This window comes from Triticum aestivum, chromosome 2D (assembly GCF_018294505.1).
Source record: "Triticum aestivum cultivar Chinese Spring chromosome 2D, IWGSC CS RefSeq v2.1, whole genome shotgun sequence".
NCBI lineage: Eukaryota > Viridiplantae > Streptophyta > Magnoliopsida > Poales > Poaceae > Triticum > Triticum aestivum.
In genome coordinates, this window is record NC_057799.1 from 281,000,131 (window position 1) to 281,022,888 (window position 22,758).

Sequence of the window (22,758 nt, forward strand, 5' to 3'; positions counted from 1 at the left end):
ACCGCGAGCACATCGAGCTAAGTTACCCTAACCGCACCTAGTAGAGACACGGATATCATGGCATAATATAAAAATAAGCATAGCATAATGGCGCAAGCGCCATGGTTCATTACACGCCCCAACAGGGTGTTGGGGAACGTAGTAATTTCAAAAAAATTCCTACGCACACGCAAGATCATGGTGATGCATAGCAACGAGAGGGGAGAGTGTTGTCCACGTACCCTCGTAGACCGACAGCGGAAGCGTTATTGCAACGCGGTTGATGTAGTCGTACGTCTTCACGATCCGACCGATCAAGTACCGAACGTACGGCACCTCCGAGTTCTACACACGTTCAGCTCGATGACGTCCCTCGAACTCCGATCCAGCCGAGTGTTGAGGGAGAGTTTCGTCTACACGACGGCGTGGTGACGATGATGATGTTCCACCGACACAGGGCTTCGCCTAAGCTCCGCAACGGTATTATCGAGGTGTAATTTGGTGGAGGGGGACACCGCACACGGCTAAGAGATCAATAGATCAATTGTTGTGTCTATGGGGTGCCCCCCTGCCCCCGTATATATAAAGGAGCAAGGGAGGAGGAGGCCGGCCCTAGGAGGGGGCGCACCAAGTGTGGAGTCCTACTAGGACTCCCTAGTCCTAGTAGGATTCCACCTCCCATATGGAATAGGAAAAGAGGAAGGGAAAAAGAGAAGGAAGGAAGGGGGCGCCCCCCTTCCCTAGTCCAATTCGGACCAGACCAAGGGGAGGGGTGCGGCCACCCTTGAGGCCCTTTTCCTTCTTTCCCGTATGGCCCAATAAGGCCCAATACGTATTCCCGTAACTCTCCGGTACTCCGAAAAATACCTGAATCACTCGGAACCTTTTCGAAGTCCGAATATAGTCGTCCAATATATCAATCTTTACGTCTCGACCATTTCGAGACTCCTCGTCATATCCCCGATCTCATCCGGGACTCCAAACTCCTTCGGTACATCAAAACTCAATAAAACTGTCATCGTAACGTTAAGCGTGCGGACCCTACGGGTTCGAGAACTATGTAGACATGACCGAGACACCTCTCCGGTCAATAACCAATAGCGGGACCTGGATGCCCATATTGGCTCCCACATATTCTACGAAGATCTTTATCAGTCAGACCGCATAACAACATACGTTGTTCCCTTTGTCATCGGTATGTTACTTGCCCGAGATTCGATCGTCGGTATCTCGATACCTAGTTCAATCTCGTTACCGGCAAGTCTCTTTACTCGTTCCATAATACATCATCCCGCAACTAACTCATTAGTCATAATGCTTGCAAGGCTTATAGTGATGTGCATTACCGAGTGGGCCCAGAGATACCTCTCCGACAATCGGAGTGACAAATCCTAATCTCGAAATACGCCAACCCAACAAGTACCTTTGGAGACACCTGTAGAGCACCTTTATAATCACCCATTTACGTTGTGACGTTTGGTAGCACACAAAGTGTTCCTCCGGTAAACGGGAGTTGCATAATCTCATAGTCATAGGAACATGTATAAGTCATGAAGAAAGCAATAGCAACATACTAAACGATCGAGTGCTAAGCTAACGGAATGGGTCAAGTCAATCACGTCATTCTCCTAATGAGGTGATCCCGTTAATCAAATGACAACTCATGTCTATGGCTAGGAAACATAACCATCTTTGATTAACGAGCTAGTCAAGTAGAGGCATACTAGTGACACTCTGTTTGTCTATGTATTCACACATGTATTATGTTTCCGGTTAATACAATTCTAGCATGAATAATAAACATTTATCGTGATATAAGGAAATATATAATACTTTATTATTGCCTCTAGGGCATATTTCCTTCACAGGGCCCTCTACTTTTTTTGATGCAGGAGAAAAGAAAAAAAGCAAAAGCAAGTCGCGCGACTACAGTGGCTCCTAAGGCCCGGCTCTAGCAGCGCCCGAGCTCAGTCGGAGTCTTCCTTCTGCTTCACCGGGGCGCGTCGGCGATGCAGCTCGTCGCCCTCCCCGGTCCGAGCCCGGCGGCGTGGCGGCTCGTCGTCCTCGTCGTCGCCCGTGCTCTGCCCAGAAGAGGAGCCCCCGCTACTGGAGGCGGTGCGGCAGTCGCCAAGGGCAAGCTCACCACCAGCGACGGCGCCGTCGCCGTCGTCCTCGTCATCACTGTAGCTCTTTGGGCAGCACCCCAGGAGCCGGCCGCCTTCTCCGAAGACCCTGACATAGAGGGTCGTGACGCCGTCATACCTGAAGTGGAGGGTACAACTCCCATGCCGGCCGCGCGCGCGGGAAACGGCTGCCACCCCCGGTTCAAGAACACATTGCCAGCGGCGGTGACTTCAACATCCACCCATGAGGCCTGGCTGCAGCAACCGTCGTCCTGCAACCATAGGACACCAGGCCCTCTGGCTAGCAGCGCGCTCGCGAAGGAACGCGGAAGCTGGAGCCAGATGCCCGCTGGCCTCTCCGACTCACGACGAACTCTGGAGGCGTGTCAGCTGAGTGGGAGCGTGGTCGTGGCGGCCGGACGATCGCCACGTGCCTCCCCTCATCGCCGAGGTCACCCCATCCGCGGCAGCCCCTGCGGCGGGAAGAAGCTCTGCCGCGGCTGCCGGAGGCAGCGCCGGCCGTCGAAGGAGTGTGCCCGCACCCCCGAGGGGCCGCCGCCGGAGTCGCCGCGTGCTTTCGGGGCCGCCCACGGCCTCTCTTGGGCGGCGGCGAGCCTGGCCCCTCCTTGGGGGCCTTCCCCGCGGAAAACCTCCTCATTGGCGCCATGGGTGCTGCGATGAGACGGCGAGACAAGAAGGAGGAAGAGGGAACAAGCAGCGAGAAGATGGAGATGGGAAGGGGGCTCTGCCCCCCCCCCCCATTTATAGTCGGAGGGAGGCTAACCGCCGGCCTCCACGATCCCCAGTAATGATGATCTTTTTTGCATGCAGCAGGCTATTGTCAAGTGAAACGGTTGCCGAGGCAGCATGGGGAAGCGGAGACGCCCACGTCCCATCAAGCGCCATGCATCGACCGGGTCCGCAGGCGGTTGGGGCCCGCGGCGCTTCTCCCTTGCCCTTTGGCTTCGCCTTGAAGCCAAGTCCGAGCATGCCTTGGACCCGGGGGCTACTGTCGGCGTTCTGGGAACCGGGGTACCCAGACTTGCCTGCCTGCGGCCCACGGCGTGGCTCCATCAGCGGCCTGGTACGGCCCATCTTCGGCATCAACAACACAAGACCCTCGCGAGGGGCCAAGCCTCGCGAGGCGAACGACGCCAAGACCTCCGGAGGGAGCGGCCTCCCTAGGCTGGCTCCTGAGGAGCGAAGATTCCTATGCAGACGCCCACCTCATGAGGTTAAGGTGACGCAAGCCATGACGACCAAGGCCGGGCGGGCGCCAACAGGCGCAGTACAACAGGTTTCCTCTTTGGTGCTAAACAGGCAAGCGCAGGCGCGGAATCCTGAGGAATCAGCCAATGGTTTCCATTTCCTTGCTACAAGACCAAGACCGCCAGGACGGCAGGACGGAGGTCATCACCGAGCCCACCACGACGTCACGGCCAGAAGCTTTGCACGCGAAGACCACCTTTCGTCAGGATAAGATGTATTGTTTGCCTTCCTTCAAACTTGGCAGTTGTGAGATCCCTTCCCGCCTTCATTTTGAGGGAAGAGGACCAAGGCCACTATAAATATAGCTTAGCCAGCACCATAGAGGGGGACGGAGGGATCAGACCATCCGAACACCCACACCAGCTCACACCAAGAACACACCTCATGAGGCTGTTCTTCCTCTGTACTAGTTCATCCTTGGCCCACTTCGAGGCTAATCCACCACAAAGCAGGAGTAGGGTATTACACCGCAAGGTGGCCCGAACCTGGATAAACTGTCGTGTCCCATTCCTTTCCAGTTCATCGAGCTAGGCCGTGATATCGACGAGTTGGCAGACTGGGGAGATTGAGTTCTTCACACGCACCCCAGAGTTCGAATCTTTCTTGGGTCTGCGGAGCCCCGGATCCGACAGAATCATTGTCACAAAAGACTTGGTTATCTTCATCTTCATTCACTTGCCGGTGCATTGCCACATGCTCAAGGGCTTCCATTTCCTCTTCACTCATGGAGTCGAAGGTACCATCGTCGTTGGCGATCATGGTGTGCCGGTTGGTGCACTCAAAAGTCTTGTGGCCTCGGCCTCCACATGTGAAGCATTTGATGGAACTCGTCTTGATGGTCTCATCGGTTGGAGTAGATGATGATGAAGCTCTCGGCTTGAAGTTTCTTGTTGTAGGAGGACGACTTGAAGATGTCGAAGTTTTCTTGTAGCTTGACTTGTCGCCGTTGCTTGTAGAAGGTTTTGTCGCGGAAGGAGGCATCATGGTCGTGGAAGCTTGATTGTGGGAGCCGTATGACTTGGAAAACAACTTGGCATACTTGTAGTCATCTTGCACTTGTCTCTCTGCCTTGGTAGCTTGATGCACTAGCTCGATGAGGTTTGAGTAAGGTTGGAAGTCGGCAGTCTTCTTGATAGGATGATTGAGTCCATTCACGAAATGTGCCATAGTTTGCTCGTCATCTTCCGTGACATTAGCTCGAATCATGGCAATCTCCATTTCCTTGTAATACTCTTCAACGGTCTTTTGTAAATTCTTGAAGAGGTCGTGGTTATAGTATGTTGGCACAAAGCGCGCTCGTGTGACATCCTTCATTTGATTCCATGTTGTGATGGGTGGTTCACCCCTTGCCGCACGACGCTCGATGACTTGCTCCCACCAAATGAGGACGTAGTCTTGGAACTCAAGGGATGCCATGGCGATATTCTTCTCTTCCTCATAGTTGTGCAAGCGAAAGATCTTGTCGACCTTCAATGCCCATGAAAGGTACTCTTCGGGGTCGTTGCTTCCGGAGAACTTGGGCATGGTGAACTTGAGCTTGTCGTAGCAGTGCTCTTCATTGTGTTGGAGTAGATGGTGATGATGAGGACGCTCTTGCCTTGGAGGAGGATCTTGAGCCGCTTCCTCCTCATGCTCCGCTTGATTGTTTTGTCGTTGAGGTTGAGGAAACACGAGGGGAATCACAAGGGGAAACACTCAAATCAACGAGAACAATCACACATGTGCTAGATCCATGAACACAAAGAGTGATACAAGATTCAAACGCAACAAAGGACGATACAAGAGGCGGTAGTTCTTCCTGATCCGGAGACGAGGTCTTGAATCCACGAGGGGATCTTCCCTTGCGGGGTCTTGAATCCACTTGGGATCTTCTCCGCGGAGGCCTTGGTCTCCAATGAAGTATATGTCAAGTGGATGAGCAATGTTCTCTCTCTCAAATGAGCTAAACTATTGCTAACCCTAGAAAAGTGGAGGAGTCGTTTATATAGGCTAGAGGGAAAAAAGGGTACATGGGCTTCGGCCCAAAACGCACACGCAGGTGGTTGCCTGGATGATCCGGAAACGCACACGCACGTGGTTGTCTAGATGATCCGGGCGGCCGTCCGGATCATGCGGATCGTCCGGATGTGTCGCAACTGTCGAGGGGGGGTCCGGATGACCGGGAGATTGTCCGGACATCCGGGTGGTTCCAGATGATCCGAGCGTCGGTCCGGATCGTCCGGCTTCGCGGGGAGGCTTGCTGGTCTCGGGTGCCACTTATCTGGATCGTGCGAGCCGGGGGCCAGATCATCCGGACGACGGTCCGGGTCGTCCGGGCAAGTGCAGACTTGGCCCTTTTCTTCTCCATCTTCACGTTCCTCTTCTCCCTTCGGTTGATCTTGCTACTTGGCTTCTCCATGGCTAACTCCTTGGTGCCTGAGTATGCAAAGTGTCTCCGTTTGAGGTAGTAGCCATGTCTCATGTGTTTTAAAGGAGAATTGTGAGAGGAGAGATGTCACCTTAGTTTCAAGAGCTCTTGCACGTGCAAGACATAGGTCCAATTGACACTTGGTGAGACGATGATAGGTCCATGAAGATGACCTTGGGATGCTCCGCATGAGAAAGGAATGGGAAGGGGAAATGGGAGCATGCGGTGGTGGTTTCACCATGGTGGGCGCCAAACTGCTCAGGGGAGTGGGGCAGGAGTTCGGGCCGAGTTGCCGTTACCCCAAACAGCGGTGGCCGTCCTACATGGCAGCAACCATTCTCAAGATTCGTGCAAAGAAAACGTACGCCGCTCAGCACGTTCGGCCTGAGATGGCTCAAACATGGACGTTCGGCAATTATTGATACTGCTATTTATAAAGCAGGGCAAAAACCTGTTTAGAGAGTGTGCGTCAGTTAATTAGGATCCGATTAGATGAGCTAAATTTTGTAGAGACTAGCTAGATCTTCCAGCGCATGCTTGTGCATAAATGATCTAAATCTTGTAGAGCAGTTACTTCCACGGTCCACAGATAGAGATAGCGGTTAGCAGATGTTATTGGGGTATTAGGGAGAGTAGAACACCTAACAGCATTCCAGAGGCATACACACGATCGTCGTCTGGTTATGTACAGTCAGCAACATCGATGGCGAAGAATTACCAGGAACTTCAGAGTCGGTCACCACTCGCTATCCAATATCAACTCTGCGGCAACACCCATTGCCTCCGGTCCACCCCTGCAAAGGATGGCCACGGCAAGCTCCTTCTCTTTCCACTGCCGGAGCCCAATGCTAAGCTTCTTGAGCACCTTGAGGTCGACCTCATGCAACAAGCAGGGGGCGCGGTCCACTACCAGCCCCAGGAAGCCTGAAACGTAGGCTCGCCACAGGGACATGTTGCAGCCTAGAGAGATCTTTCCGTCCAATGCGCTTGCTAGGAACTCCAGGTGCGACCGCATAACCCTCTCTCGACGCCGGGACACTGGTGTCGGGTCGATGCCCCATGCGAACATCCCAGAGTACACTGCAAAGTAGGCAAGTGCATGGCCACCCAACTTGTATACCGTTCCTCCACTGGCTCCTCCTCGGTCCAGATCCTGCGCAGAAAGGAACCAAGAGGGCAACATCTCTTGAAACAGAGACTGGACAAGGGTAGTACCGCCTGATAACCACACGAGTGTCGCTCCAAGTGATGCCGCCACCTTAACTTGTGTCATTGCAGTAGCAAGAGAGATCTTTCCATGTCCCATTGCATACTTGGTCCTCTTTAGCTTGTCCGATCCATGCCTGGACACTGTTGTCTCAGCTATGTCTTTCACCGAAAGCATCAGCAGAGAAAGTATATCTTCTGCAAGTATAGAGCAGTCCTTGATGCACCGGAATATCCGGAGGTAGAGAATTCCTGGTGCAACTGGTGAGAGACCACCAGAGCAATGAGAGCCAAACCCGTGACCCAGAAGGCTAGCAACACCTCCGCAACAGCATAATGATGTTGACGACATGCCAAGAATAGAAGTGAAGCAGCTTCGGAGGAGCTGGACAACTGCATCATTGTTATGGTGGAAGACCGTGCGTGATGCTGAAAAGACTAGAAAATCACTCCATCGCTTGACCTTTTGAGTCCACAGTGCTGCGACAATTGCCATGCTTGGCCAAGGGCAGCTAGCAGCAAGATTCTCTAAAGCTGGACCAGCTAGGTTAAGGAAACGTTCGGATGCCTTGTCAAGCTTGTATGTGATGGTGAGGCTCACAAAAGCAGCCAGTGGCAATGGAAGTCTACCCAAAGTAGTTCCTCCTGTGAAGTGATACAAAACCAGATTAATACTCTCTGCAAACTTACATGTAGCACGATGCATGGTAGGAACACTCCTAGTATGGCATAAATGCATAAGAATTCACTTGAACTGACAGAAATAATAACCTGTGGCAAGTCTTGGAACATCAACGCCAGTAGCAGCTACAATTTTCTTGATATGTTCTTCAACCATGGATAAATTGGCAGCCGGGCTAGGCCAATCTGTTCCATTCATGAATGCAGGTTTCCAAACACCACGTGTCACTTCAGCTGAAAAGTAGCTTACGATTGTTGCAGTAGATGCAGGCAGAAAATCAGCTAGATCTTTGAGACCTGGAAATAAAAAAAGGTAGCATTCAAAAACTGAGATGACCCGATAGGCCATAATAAATAGTGATTATTAAATACTGAAGCTCAACCCGTCACTCTATTTCTCAAACCTGATTGAGAAAGTTGTTGACCTCAGCTGAAAACAACAAACCTGTAGCCAGTTCACGCGGAAATAGTCTTCCATGGGAGCAAGCAGTTAGAGCAGCATCAACCACAAATGGAACAGCTTCTAGTATTTCCCAAGCAGGTAACTGAGGCCAAAGATGTGAACCGTCATCACCAGGACCAGAGGAGTTACTTATGCTGCTACTACCAGATACAGAGCCAATAGATGTACTTCCTTTGTTGGCCTTTCTGAACATCAAGTTGAGAAGGCTGTCTACAATGTTATGTACAGGTGTTCCATGAGCAAGTCCAGAGAGAGGCGAGGCCAGACAAGCTTGGTGCTGCCGGTACCACAATTTCAACTTCGGAAAAGAATCCATAAAAATAGGGTTCTGAGATGATTGACTTGAAGTAACAGGTAATTGCTTCTGGCTGCTTCTACTTTTGGATGAACTGCTGGCAGAAAGAACTTGGGAGTTCCTCAATAACAGAAGATACTCAGGAGTTAGTTGTGAGCCAACTGGAGCACCATCTCCCATTATACAATATTCAAGTGGTGGATGATTAAACTTCCATAGTCTTAACAGAAGAATGAACGCATTTGAGAAGACCGTGTGAGCAGATATTTCCTCCCCTGCTCCCAGCGTCCATGAAACACTTGGGGAAAGACACCCAAAAACTTCACATATCGCCATGAGCACAGTAGCCAGTTCTGGAACCTATTGATTGTTTGGAGCATAAATATATTTCACAATAAAAACGTAAACATAAACTGGCAGCTGGAAGCATCGAAGTCATGGTAAGTAGTCGTATTGATCATACCAAACCATGGAATGAGAAGATTGGAGCATAGTCTACGGGTGATATTCCAGTTAGAATAACATTAAGCATTGGACCATGCTTTATTAACTGGCTCTCTCTACCAGAATAATCAGCAGGATCAGAATGTGAGAGCAATTTAACGACTAAGCGAACTGTATGCTCCTACAAGATAATCACAATGTCAGAAAATTCATAAGTTAAAACAACCATAGGTTTAGTAAGCTAGTCATCATGACTAGGACCAACAAGTCATAGTATGGAAGTGCACAATTACTAACCTGAAAATTCCAACCTCGTAACAAGGTTGCTCCACAGAGAACAGTAGCAGCAGACACCTTATCATCATCTGATCCGTTGACTGCAACTTCAAATAACTTTTCGAGCTCTGCTAAGCTTCCATCAAGTTTATGAGCTTCATTCAGTGATTTATTACTAACAGGAACAGTTTATGAGTCATTGTTTATAAGGCATCCCGCCTTGGACGCTTAGGCGCCTTGCAGTTATGCAGTTTTAGGCGCTTAGGCGGCAAGGCAGTTGGTTGCTTCAGGCGCTTAGGGGCCTTAGGTCACCTTACCGCTTTATAAATAATGTTAAGAGTATCAACTAAATGACATGATTTAATCATACATAGTAATACAATTTACAGCAACACAGAAACAACATAAAGAGCAGCTATTAGCATAGTACATCCAAATAATGAAACCATGCGTCATACTGTTGTTGTAAAACTGGCTAACTTCTTATCTCAAAAAAGAAAAATAAATTGTATTGAACAACACATAAACGATGATCTTGAGTTGTTAAATGTAGCTTTCTTTTTAATGTAACTAGATGATGCCCCGCACATTGTTGCGGGAATGTTTTGCATATATTTTAGTGAGTTTTAGTTGTATGGAACATGAATATTTGGATAATAATATGATAGCTAAAGCTAAAAATACATATGATTTACTGTGTTTGATTATTGTATAGTTGTAAAATATTTATCAAGTATAAATAGCATAATAGAATGCATGTTTCAATGTTGAGGTGGGGTTTTTCTGTGCATGATTGAATGTTGAGGTGGGCCTTCTCCCATGCATGTTGCATGCCAAGGTGGCATGCTTGCATGTGGACAGAAATAGGTTAGTGGGGGCTAGCTATTTAGATATAGAAGATTGGTGACATCTCTTGTGGAAGATGCCATCCAAATGCATGAAACGTTACGTTCGTTTCTTTTCATTAGAGAAGAAGTGCACACCTTGAAGCAGGACTTGAGACCAACACACTAACCAGTGACTGAGTTAATGGTGTACCCTTCATGAAGGCCGCCCACCCAGCAAGTTGGCTAGGAATTGCATGAGACATGGAGTTGACATGACCATTAATATAACCAGGCCAATAGTAAGCTGACGTATCCAATAAGTTTCTTGAGATACATGACTCCACAATCAAGTGCCTCATGTTTCCAGCTGATCAAAATTAAAATAAGTTTGCCAATTACTTAAAATATATGTATTTGAATAAAAAAAGAGTAACCAAGTACAATAATTTAGCATACTTTCATTGATACTTTCCATGTAGCCGCTGCTACTGTTAATTCCTGAAACAAGCATTGCAGCTTTGGAAGCAGCCTGATTAGCTGCCGAGATGATACATGGAGGAGGAACAAGCAGACTTTCGTAATCACCAAGAGCCTGTAAGCTTAACATCAATTCCTTACGCAGATCATCAGTTGCTGTTTTTTGTTTCCAGTGACTGCTGAGGTCAGTTTCACCACAACGTGAATCTGCTTCTTCAATTATGTCAGCAACTGCAAGTGTTGCAATAGACAAAAGCATGCATAGTCGTGTTTCAAGGTGAGGCACAGGACCTTCAATCGGTTCTCGTTCCTGTTTGTTTTACAGGATCAAATATTAGAATATGAAAGGTTGTTTCAATGATTAAACAAGATGAAGAGTGAAGACTCGCCCTTTGTACAAGGCGAACTGATGCTATCCAAAGGGCCATGAATGCATCATGCCAGCTGGATCTATTGACTGCTTGAAGTGCCTTGACCAAACCTGCAAACCACTATTAAATTATAAAAGTAGCAGTGAAAAGCAAAATTATGAGAAGAAAGTTACGATTCAATACAACCAAGGATTTCATAATTTAATGTATTTACCACTTAAAATCTCAATGGAATTTGTGGCAGCAATTGAGCCATCAAGGCAATCCTCAAGATACATATCGATAGGAGTCCATAGTGCAGAATAACTACCACCAAGGCAATGTCCATTTGGAGAAGATAGAGGGTTAGAAGCCACCATGGGGTGGAATTTTTTGTGCAAACTATGTTTATTTTCGCCATGGACATTGTGGTCATCTAGAATCAACTGCTGAAATGCTACCAAGGACATCGTCGAAGCTTGTAAGGTGGATGAGTTTGCCACAAGTAATCGTAACCGATAAGTGAATAGTCCCCACTGAGTTTGCCTGAAACATTAAATTTTTGTCAACAATGATATGTAACACAACTTGCTACTCCCTCTGTCTCATAATATAAGAACGTTTTTGACACTAGTGTAGTGTCAAAAACGTTCTTATATTATGGGACGGAGGGAGTACATTATTGCAAAAACAGTAGGTTCGACTGGTTGTTTTGTGTAAGTAAGAACAATTTACATAAACAATGAATGCTTCTATACAAGCCTGCATAGGGATAATGGCTCACCTTAGCTTATTCTACAGACTAATTCTAAACATCTGAGCAACTCCAACTGAAACACTAAATGTTATTCTGAAGTCTGAACAATCAACTCCAACTGCGATACTAAATGTTTGCATGCACCCATACTGTTTACACCAGACTCTTCGCCGTTACTGAAGGTACAGCCAAAGTTGCTAATGCATAGAATCCCAATGATTCTAGAGCATTAGCTCAATGTTACGATGGCAATATTGAAAAAAAAAACTAATACATTCCATGAATACTTTTATATTTTAGCTGTCTATTGCACAAGGTTGTGCTGGTTTAGAAGGCGAGTCTAGCCCACTTGGTTCGGATAATGGATTTACAAATCCACCACCTAGGTTTTAAGTTCAAACAGATGTGTATTTAGGTTCCTATTCATATGGCTGGGATTTCCCTTACAGTTTTCTTACAAAAAGAAAAAAAAGGTGTGCAGAAACTTCACTTTGAGAGCTTCAGACCATTAGAATTAACTATTTGGATTGCAGATGCATTTAAGATAGCCAGGTTATTAATTGGAACGGAAGTGGTTTTCAATTGATCACTCAAACCAAGAAAAAAAGTTTACAGTCTCTTGGTGATAGGGAAAAAATAGCTGAAATAACTCAGTAAAAGAGCACGTAAAGTTCAAAAGCCATACATGTTTTCGCGTGCCAATGAGAGGATGCGAGTAATTACTTTATTGTGAAGAAGATGTCCAATAAGCTCTATAGTTATCACACTATTCATCCTCTGTAATTTCTCAATTTTCTCTGGCTTTTGTTCCGAAAAAGAAACTTCAAATGCACTAATATCTTGAGGCCTAGTTGGCCATTGAGCTTTCTTTTCTGGGGTTAACTCTAGCAGACTCTCATCATCTAATGCGGTATCAACCAATTGCCATAAAATGCAAAGGACAAATTCAACAATAAAGACTCCTGGTTCACATGCTGAAAAGCCAAATATCTGGGAGAGGTTAAGGTTATCATCTATTAACTGCCTGATCCTGCAAAATAACGGAGAAAGCATTAACAAACTTCCCTTATATTGCCCCCGCAACTGTTTTCCCTTAAAGACGGGATTTATTTACCACACAGGTATATGATACGGCTACAGGAATAAATTGAGTAATATAGGTACATGCAAGGCATAAACATAGAATACTAAGTTGCTAACAGACTATATGCATCACCAGACAGACTTACAAACAATATGAAAAAACTATATACATTGAACAAACAACACAAAGAATAACTGAAGAATACAATAACAAAGGAAACTTGTGGAGCACCAATTCTGAAGGAAATGGCACTTAACCAATTTAACAGAATAGATTATGTTTGTAGTAATGGCTCCGACCCTACTCGAGGTCCCACCCCCTATCCAACATGGCATGCCACATGGGCGGTCAGCAAAAGTCAAGGCCAGTCAACCCAAGTCAAGGAGCTCAACAATAGTCCAAGCAAGCCACCCCGATCAGCGAAAATCGAATCAAGTCTTCGTGGTCAACAAGTCAAAGGAAGAAGAGCTCATAAAAGAACAAGTCAAAGATGGAAGCAAAGGAGTAAAGAGGCCCAAGCCCAAGCAAGAGGGGCCCCTCGCCACTAGTTGAGAAGGTCTAGTAGCTTTTTGCTTGGGATTTGTTTAGTTAAAAGTTAGCCTTTGCAACTTCGTGTACTTCGTCTGTGTCCAACGATCAGGCCAAGACCGCTTACGGATCCCCACCTTTATCAATACTTCATATGTATTCGCAATATTCAGATTGCTTTATCATATTCTTGCTTGTGGTCAGGCTGATCGTGCTTCTAGCATCGTCAATAACCTCAAAAGATTGGTTTAGCGATTGCTAAGGCGCAACGCCGTGCACGTTTGTAGTCGGATCGTCAAAGTCGACTCCACCAAATCGATAGTTATCATCTCATCGAAAGATCGGGACACCCTCGCCCCTCGCCTCTATCACTAGTGCAGCCCTACTAGTGTGCTATCCACGCCACTGGTATGCCGGGTCAAGCGGTGTGACCAGGGAAAAGTTACTAGTGGCACTAATAACAACAAACACCACTAGTACTTAACTTAGTAGTGGAGTTTGCCTCTTAACTCAACGCCACCAGTAACGTGAGTCGGGCCTGCTTCGAGGAGCCCCTTAATAGTGGCATCGGGAAAAAGGGCCGCACCACTAGTATGCAGAACAGTAGTGGCGCGTGCATTTAGACCAAGCGCCACTACAGCATTTAGGTCCCCCTTGGTTGTTGAGCTTCTGGGTCCCGCTTGCTAGTGGCGTGAGATCTACTTCCTGTCCGCATTCTTATGGCACATCTGTTGGTCCATGTCAATGATATCATCAACCTGGGACCGGTATACCTGCACAACATGTTCCCTCTCGAAAGGATGAATGGGTTCGTCAAGGGATACGTTCGTAACAGGGCCCATCTAGATGGAAGCATCATGCAGGCCAAGGAGTGTGTGCGTTCTTTGGTGTCAACAAATCTATTGGTTTGCCTGTAAATAAGCACGCTGACAGGCTCGAAGGATTCGATCACCCACTTCTAAGGGATTTGCATATGTACCCTGATAACCGACACGAAGACTACATCAGAATGCATACAGTGCGTTACAACATATAAAAGTGGTCAATGGTTGGTTGGGCTCGCACAAAAGCACAATAAGGAAAAAGTACGATAACCTTGGGCAGCCAAAGAATGAGGACCAAATTATAAGAGAAAACTTCACCTTCGCGGCTTGGTTCAAAGACTGCATTAGGAACAAGCCATTGCCAGCGAGTGATGCAAGAACAAAGATCATCTTCGCCTTGGCACATGGCCCCACATGCAATATCATGACCTATCAAGCATATGATATCAACGGATACACATTCTATATGGAAGCCAAAGACAAGGATAGTGAAGACTTGGGGGTGACGATGGAGTCCTTTACCGGTAATGTAAGAGGAGATCTGGGAACTTGACTAGTCGGGAGAGTACAAGGTCCCCATGTTCCATGTCAAATGGGCGAAGAGTGCCCTGCACAAAGACCGCTATTCTCTACTTCCCATTGGAGTGTACATATATTAGATATGGGATAGGTCTGTTCTGATCAACCTGCAACAGGAAAGCTAGCACATTTACCTCAATCTATTTCCCTTGTGGATCACGTTGCACTACCAATAAGTTTGATGACCTACCTTTTGTTTGGAGTAAGGCCAAGTGGTAAGGCATCAATTTTTGGTATCGGCATGCAAAGGTTCGAATCCTTTTACTCTAGATTATGAATATACCCCCAGCGGAGCCTATTGAGACAAATGTGAAAGGAATCACCGTCCAAAATGAGCCATGGGTATTAGCTAAGGATGTGGCTCGATGCTTCTACATAACCGACCCGATAAGGCCGAGCTATGTTGTCATGAGGAGAGGCAAAAGGAGCATTATCGGAATGGATGGGGTTAGTCAGGAGGAAGACTTTGACCAATTTGACAACCTAGCGGAAGAAGGCGATGGTACAAAATGGATCCCTAGGAGGAGTAGAACTACGTTACCTTAGACTGGTGGTCCCTTCAAAAGAAAGGGTCAGAACACGGGGCTAAAGTACACAGAAGACCAAGATTGAGAAGATTGTCAAGCGACGTTAAGAAACTATATTATCACACTATTGTATCCCTTTGTATCCGGACTTAACTAAACATATTTGTATCAGATCAATCTTGGTATACATACTGTTGAGAAGATTGTCAAACGGTGTGTGTCCCTTTAAATTTGTATTCAGACGTAAACGTATATTTGCATCCGATCGATCTTGGTATGCATATATACATCAAGTTGTATCTTTTTTTGAAATCCAAATACGTAGAAATACATTTAATGACCGACAAATAGGAAAACTAACCCTAAATAGTACAAAAGTTCTAAAGGATACCAATGGCGCGCCAATTGATGACGAATGTTACTAACAAGTGTACTTGTGGTGTTGAATATAAAGGGCACACAAATGATGTGTTTATTGCATTTATTTCTAAAGAAATAGTAAACCTACCCTAAATTTTCCCAAATTTCTATATGCAACTTAAAATGGTGCATATTCCATGTAAACAGAAATTCAAAGTCAAATGAGAAGCAAATCTATCGGCTCTCTCTAAAACCTGACATTTTCACTTGAAAACAACAATTCTTTCCCAGATATCCATCGGTTTCTAAGCAACTGAGATCAAAACTTATATGTAACTCTCAAAAATTTATCACAGCATCTATAAGTCATATAATGACACCATACGAAGTTTCAGATTTTTAAACACCAATAATATCCTAAATACACTAAAACACCAATAGCTTACTAGTGGCGCGAGCTTACTTGTTACTAGTGGCGTTGTCCCTCTTTCCCTAGCAACTAGTAAATTACCTCATATATGAACCAATGCACACGGGACTTAGGTGAAAAATCACTAAATCGACCGCACGGTCCCCAAATACGTGTGTGTTAGCTCCGCCGCCAGCTGTGGATCCGACCATACTCCCTCACCACCGGCTATGGTTTTAATATGATGTGATATTAAACCAGACATCGAACCGACGTTCTACATGCTTTGTGTGTGATTTTTAAGCGATCGAGCCAAGGCAACAATTTGTTGCTCGCGATGAATTTCACGCTATGTCTTTTCAGAGAATATATATGAGTGCCGACGTTAAGTGTTTTGTCAAATTTTTGGCACATCATATGGCCAACTTTTTGCAAAGGTCAGTGCCAAAATTTCTATTGAATTTTATAGCTATTTTTAAGTAATTCTTTTGATTTCCTACATATTTTAAAGTAATTATATGGATTCTATATAGAATTAACGTTTTCCCAACGATTTAACATGTAGGTTGAAAATCTCCGAAGACAGCCGTCGCCACGGCCTCTTCTTCGTGAATGACACATACGAACGACAAAGACATAGCTCCGTCGTCACGTAATGATGGTCTAGACAACCTGAGCCCATTTACGGATTGGCAGGAATACAGAACTAGTGGTCATGATAGGTCCGGCGCCAAAACTAATGATCATGATGGGTTCCACGCCGACACCAATTGTCCTAAAGATGCGACCAATCACAACGAAGGGACCAGCCAGGGGGACCATGTTGGACAACCCAAGAGGCAGCGGCCTAGGTCCCGAAACAAACTTGGCACTGATAGGATTGTGGTCACTAAAGTGGAGATTAAGGGTCTTCTTAGTAGTCCCCAAAAGGCCACACGCCATTACACCAATGCCCTAGGTTGCATCCTACGCAAAATCATGAGCATCAACGAATTCAACCTCGGGTCGAAAGCCAATGAGGGTGTGCGGAATCTCCTCATATCGAAGTTGCACACCGGATTCAAATTCCCGGACGAGTATCTAGTGTATAACACTAATAAACAATGAAGCCATCAGAAAGTTTTTGCACATGTTGAATAATTGGAAATCAGTGGTCAAAAGGCCAGTCAACACAAGTCAACGAGGGCAATGGTAGTTCAATGGGTCAAAGCAAACCACCCCGGTCAGCGAAAAACCAAGAAAGTATGTGTGGTCAACAAGTCAACGGAAGAAGAGCTCATAAAAGAATAGGTCAAAGATGGAGGCGAAGGAGCGAAGAGGCACAAGCCCAAGCAAGAAGGCATTCATATAATGGAGGGAATCACCCCCTAGTGGACCTCCATCCTCCTCCCCCTCCTAACCCAACTAGAGGAACATGGGCCAAAGGACAGAAGATTACCTTAGTTCTACCCTCCCACCTTCTCTTTTCAAGGGTAGCCTTGATCATTTGTCAATGACCCCTAGGCTAGATAATGCCCCACATGGGCATGTAAATCACTCACTGCCAGCTTGAATGAATTCAAGAGGGTCACTCTCTCTTCTCCCCTTCTAGCTCTCCCCGGCGAGCTAGCAAGGCTGAGAATAGAGGTTTGAGGAACCTAGTAAGGCTCGGACTAGTTGGGACTCCAAAAGTGGAGACACTTCGAGTGTTTGGTGTGGTGCGGAGCACCCCATGGACATCACCATGGATTCTACACCAACACCTACACCTCCAAGTGGACCTTTGACAAGAGCTTGTGCACGTGCTATTGAATCCGAGGTAAACTCACTCCTCTTTGAAATCCCTTTACATTCAAATGAGACATGGTTACTACCTAAAGTCGGAATGCTAAATGCCATTAGGTGTGACGAAATCAAGCATGGAGAAGCCTGGAATGAAGGCCAGGCTATCATGGAGAAGGAAAGAGTCTCAAGGGAGAATGAGCAACACATGGAGGCAAGGCTGGCTAAAACTGCCAGGTCAGACAATGGGTAGGAATACCCGACCCAACCTTCAACCTAGCATCCGACCCTTGACATACGTTATGTCTTCGGGTCAGATGCTCCAACATAATCTACGACCCTATGTCTAACCCATGGAGGCAAGGCTGGCTAAAACTGCCAGGTCAAACAATGGGTCGGAATACCCGACCCAACCTTCAACCTAGCATCCGACCCTTGACATACGTTATGTCTTCGGGTCAGATGCTCCAACATAATCTACGACCCTATGTCTGACCCATGTCGAAACATCCAACCTGCCTGCGCGCAGAATGGTGGGGCTAATGACCCTTGTACCCCTAGCCCGTCCCTTACCTCCTGCCACCTATATATTTTGTACCTCTTGCATGTTTTAGGGTTAGCAAAGTATATTAGACAAACTAAAAGAAGGCTCCGCTCATCTATCCTCTCCATTGGAGATCAAGACCTCCAGTGGAGAAGAATCCCAAGGGATTATCAAGACATCCATCTTCCCCTTGTAGATTTGGAGAAGACTACCCCCAACACCTCATCTCCCCTAATGGATTTGGGAATAACTTACCTTGTTACTTGTTTCCCTTCTTGCTTATGGATCTAGTGGTATTACTTGTATGGTTTGCCTAGAGAGTGGATGTGTGATTGGGATCTTCTCTCGAGTGTTCTTCCTTGTGTTCATCTTCCTCCACCTCCAAGTTATGAAAGATTAGGCCACAAGGGCTTTGCCCTCCATCACCGTGCGTCGGGCACTACCCTTACCACTTTAGTGAGTCGTCGGACTCCGGAAATGGTGGCACTCAAGTGTCGCATGCCCCGGGCACCACTCTCGACAACCTTCCTCATAGGACGTAGGTCGCGCTCCAACGAGGCGACTAAACCTATTTTAAAAACTTTGTTGTGGCACTTTATCAAGTGTACGACAACCTTCATTGTAAGGCCGTTGTACACACCCTCACCAACTCATACTAACTGTTATGGATGCAACTTATCTCTACTGCATAGCCCATAGGGCATATATATTACACAAGACTTGGGGTACAAGGAAACGAAACATAGCCTAATAGGACTCCTAGACCTAATACTCCTTAACAACCCCCACCCCACCCCCCGCGCGCAAATGCGAAGCGTGTGCAATAGCATTGCATTCGGAGAAGTGTGTCACTACAAAAAAAATCCAAACTCCGTGTCTTGAGTGTCGTCGTAGCATGTAGAGTCTTCAGAACCTGTCAGGTCAAGCGAAAGGAGATAACAAAGAAGATGGCGCACCAAAAGAAGAAATCACATCAATACAAGATACAAGGCAAGTATCAGAAGATGGGTTGTCAAAAGAAGATGACACGTCAAGAGAATGGAGCATTGCGCAAAAAAGCATAGCCCAAGAAAACCGGTGGTGAAAGAAACTCGGCGTCAAGAGAATGGGCGCATATCAATAATGCAAAAGAGGTCACCAAAATCCTATAGAAAGGACAGGGACCAGAAAAAGGGCTAACGGACAAAGGTATGGTGGAGGGCAAGGAACCTGCGGGGTGGCGGGCGGGAAGCAGCGGGCAGATGGACACAACACGGATCATGCAGACAGCTAAGTGGACGTGCGGTTATCACATAGGCACGGGCCGCGCAAATTGAGTGATGCGGGCGGGCGGGCTGAGAGAGCAGCGGCAGCCAACGGGATAGAAGAAAATAATGAATCCGGCGAAGAAGACAACAACAGCGGCGGCGCAACAGACTGGATTAGGAGCATGAGTTGCACGTGCGGAAAAAACTAGGGCTCTAATACCATGTTATGGATGCAACTTGTCTCTATTGCATAGCTAGTGCGGAGCACCCCATGGACATCACCACGGATACTACACCAACACCTATACCACAAAGTGGACCCTTGACAAGAGCTCGTGCACGTGCCACCGAAAGCGAGGTGAACTCACTCCTCTTCGAGCTCCATATGCAATTAGATGAGACTTCGCTACTACTCCCTCTGTAAAGAAATAAAGTGATCTAAACGCTCTTATATTTCTTTATGGATGGGGAACCTCACAAAGAGACTATGTCATTAGGTACATTGATGAACATCACAAAGAAGCGAGGAAGGTGCACCAAGTCCATGAAGAGGAGCAAGAAGAACGCACGGAAGACGGCGCCTAGCAGCTGAACAAGATGAGCTGCTCTCTGGACACCCTGTGCCAACAAGCCCCCATACCCCTTGCACACGGGGCATCCAAAAGCTCTCTGGACACCCCGTGCCCATGAGTTCTTGGACCCCATGCGCACAGGGCACAGGGCACCACTACAACCACTGGACACCCGTGCGCACGGGCCTTGTACCGTGCCCACGGGACCCGTGGGCACAGGCCCTTTACCACATGGACACGGGCCCTGCATGCGTGTAGTGATGGGAATTGACCCTTGTACCCCTCATCTAATCCCCTACCTCCAGCCACCTATATATTTCATATCTCTCTCACAATTTAGGGTTAGTAAAGTATACCCAAGGATATTGAGAGAGCTTTGCTCCTTGTACCCCTCCTAGAGGAACAAGACCTCCATCTAGGAGAAGGATCTCTCTAGATCTCAAGACCTCCATCTTGGAGAAGGATTTCATCATAGATCATCAAGACCTCCTAAGGGAGAAGGAATCTCTCTAGATCATCAAGCCCCCACCTTCACTTGTGGGTTTGGGAAGAACTACCCTAGCTAAACTCTCTTAGTTGATTGTGGATCTTGTTACCTTGTGTGGATTTGTGGAAAGAGTGCATGTGTGAGTGTTTGTTTCCCTTGTGTTCTTGTTATTCTCTTGGTCCACCTTGTTTCCCTTGTGTTCTTGTTATTCTCTTGGTCCACCTCCAAGTGTGGAAGACCGGGCCACCTAGGGCTTTGCCCTACATCGATAGCACATGGGGCGTATATATATTACATAGACTTGGAAAGGAAACATAGCCTAATAGGCCTCATAGACCTAATACTAATAATCCTTAACACTAACCACCTTACAAGAGGCACCCCCTTTCAATATTTGATTCCATAACATCAACAGATTATACGCATTTTGAAGAACACATTCTTGCAAATCCTCAAGGACATGCTCAGTCTGGATGTGTACAGTATAATGCATAAAGGTTGAAGACTGGTATACATTCAAATTATAAGTACTTCATACCCAAGCATACGTATGCTTCTGGTCTAATTTCAAAACTTACTAACATAAAATTGTATTAACTAACTATAGCATGCAGTGACTGTGGGATAAGGTTACTTGTTGGAATTTGCCGCTTTCATCTGAAAACATAATTTGAATCCATGTCTCCGCAAGAGCTCCAAATAAAGTCGATACGCTGTTGGCCTTGCCACCCGTTGAGGAATGACCCTTCAAGGAGGAGGAACACAGTGAACCCATCAATATAATACTTGCAAACAGTCTATTTCTGTCATTCAACATTCGCTGGCAAAATTGGAGAAATTAACACGTGCTTGATTTTGCTCCTTTTATCTAAGTACTCAGAACTTTCGCAAAAAAAAGTGAGTGCTCTGAAACACAAGTTATTTTCTGGTATAATTCAGCTAATATGAACTTGAACGGTGAGTAATGATTAGAGAGGCAAGACAGTACATCTGCCTCTACTCATCCACAGATGTACCCTGTGCATTTTCGTCGCACGGCAAAAAAAAAATCTACTCCCTCCAATCCAAATTAAATGACGCAACCTCTATACAATGTCCATTTTCATTGTATATATGGTCAATTAATTTGGATCGAAGGGGGTAACATTTTTGGGGAACGATATCACCTGCCTACAATAAGTACGGCAAATAAAGTTTTCTTCCATTTCCACGTCTAACTCCAGCCATTCGGATGTCCAAGAGAAATTCCTAGATCCGAACTAGCATTGTTTCGGTCGCGATTCGCAAAATGGCAGATTCCATCAGACACCACGCAGGGACCACAAGCGCATTCGCCTCTCCTACCACCCTGCACTGTATGTACCTTGAGGAGAGGAGCGTGAGGAGGAGCGCCGGTGACGCGAGGCGCGCGGCGAGGGCAGCCTCGGCGTACTTCCACGCCGCGGCGGGGGCGGCGCCGCTGCTTTCCCCAGAGAGGACCACGCGCGCCAGCATTTCGGCCAGCCCCGCCGAAAACTGTACGTCCCCTCTTTCCCCCGCGGCTGCCGCCGCTGTGGCCACCCGCGCCGCCCACTCATTCGGCGGGAGCGCCTCCGCTTGCGCCGCCTTGGTGTACTCCCCGGCCCATTCAACCCACGGCGAGGACAACGACGCCATGTTGAACGGCGGGCCCCGCCTCCTCGCCCTCGGCTGCGGCGAAGCGGCTTATTCTCGCCGGGGTGGTGGCTTCGTTCGCCGTCGCCAATGTAGTAGGCGCGGTGATAGCAGAAAAGGGGTATACGTGGAATGTTGGCCGTGGTGTTTGTTTGTTGGTGTACCCACTTCGCCCACCGCACCTCGAATGAGTCTACTTTAATATGTAATTGTCCGTGCGATTGCTACGGATCCCCTTTATTTATTTTTGACTAGTAGTAATAACGCAATGCATGTTAAAATTATGTAGGATATTAGTTGCACGTTATATTAGGTAAGATAGCACATATGTCCGTACGTTGCAACGGGAGAATTAATTGATGTGTCCACCGAAATAACCATACTAATGGCCCAACAACATCTGGTGCCAGCGAAAATTCATATAAGTAGTACTACATTAAGAAGCATGCTACACATACAATACTTTTGGTGTGGTTTTTGTACGACGATTTTGATCTTAAAGAACCTGATTTTCAATTTTTCATACAAAGCCATTATTTTTTAAGTTGAAGCAATGCTTGAAATTTGCATCAAGTTGTAAAAAAATCTTAATAAAAGGGTTTTGTTGAACGTGTTTTGGGCCATCTCTT

The 22,758-nt window shown here is 46.7% G+C and overlaps 1 protein-coding gene across 4 annotated transcripts; it reads right to left on the bottom strand.

Annotated features, from left to right (window-relative positions):
• Window positions 1–5,071: 5,071 nt before the first annotated feature.
• On the bottom strand, window positions 5,072–22,297 carry LOC123052769 (mediator of RNA polymerase II transcription subunit 33A). Of its 4 annotated transcripts, XM_044476103.1 has the most exons (13): window positions 21,840–22,297; window positions 21,111–21,221; window positions 12,240–12,584; window positions 11,033–11,343; window positions 10,837–10,928; window positions 10,427–10,757; window positions 10,127–10,337; window positions 9,165–9,318; window positions 8,887–9,048; window positions 8,111–8,783; window positions 7,756–7,962; window positions 6,230–7,629; window positions 5,072–6,097 (listed from the first exon to the last, which is right to left on the bottom strand). In XM_044476103.1, the coding sequence occupies exons 1-12, from the start codon at window positions 22,130–22,132 to the stop codon at window positions 6,515–6,517; spliced, it is 4,005 nt and encodes a 1,334-aa protein (XP_044332038.1). In that variant the 5' UTR covers window positions 22,133–22,297; the 3' UTR covers window positions 5,072–6,097; window positions 6,230–6,514. The 4 variants fall into 4 exon arrangements, with proteins under 4 accessions (XP_044332038.1, XP_044332039.1, XP_044332041.1 ...); XM_044476104.1 differs by lacking the exon at window positions 5,072–6,097 and having other exon boundaries at window positions 6,281–7,629; window positions 9,165–9,279; XM_044476106.1 differs by lacking the exons at window positions 5,072–6,097; window positions 21,111–21,221; window positions 21,840–22,297 and adding an exon at window positions 14,309–14,327 and having other exon boundaries at window positions 6,281–7,629; window positions 12,278–12,584.
• Window positions 22,298–22,758: the final 461 nt, after the last annotated feature.

What these genes read in the sequence shown, in the direction of transcription:
- LOC123052769 (XM_044476103.1), bottom strand. Translation starts at nt 22,132, where the DNA reads ATGGCGTCGTTGTCCTCGCCGTGGGTTGAATGGGCCGGGGAGTACACC. An exon ending in TTCCATTGAGATTTTAAGTG is followed by an intron (nt 10,929 to 11,032) that starts GTAAATACATTA and finishes AGTGGTTTGCAG; the next exon opens with GTTTGGTCAAGGCACTTCAA. An exon ending in TGTTCCAAGACTTGCCACAG is followed by an intron (nt 7,630 to 7,755) that starts GTTATTATTTCT and finishes ATCACTTCACAG; the next exon opens with GAGGAACTACTTTGGGTAGA.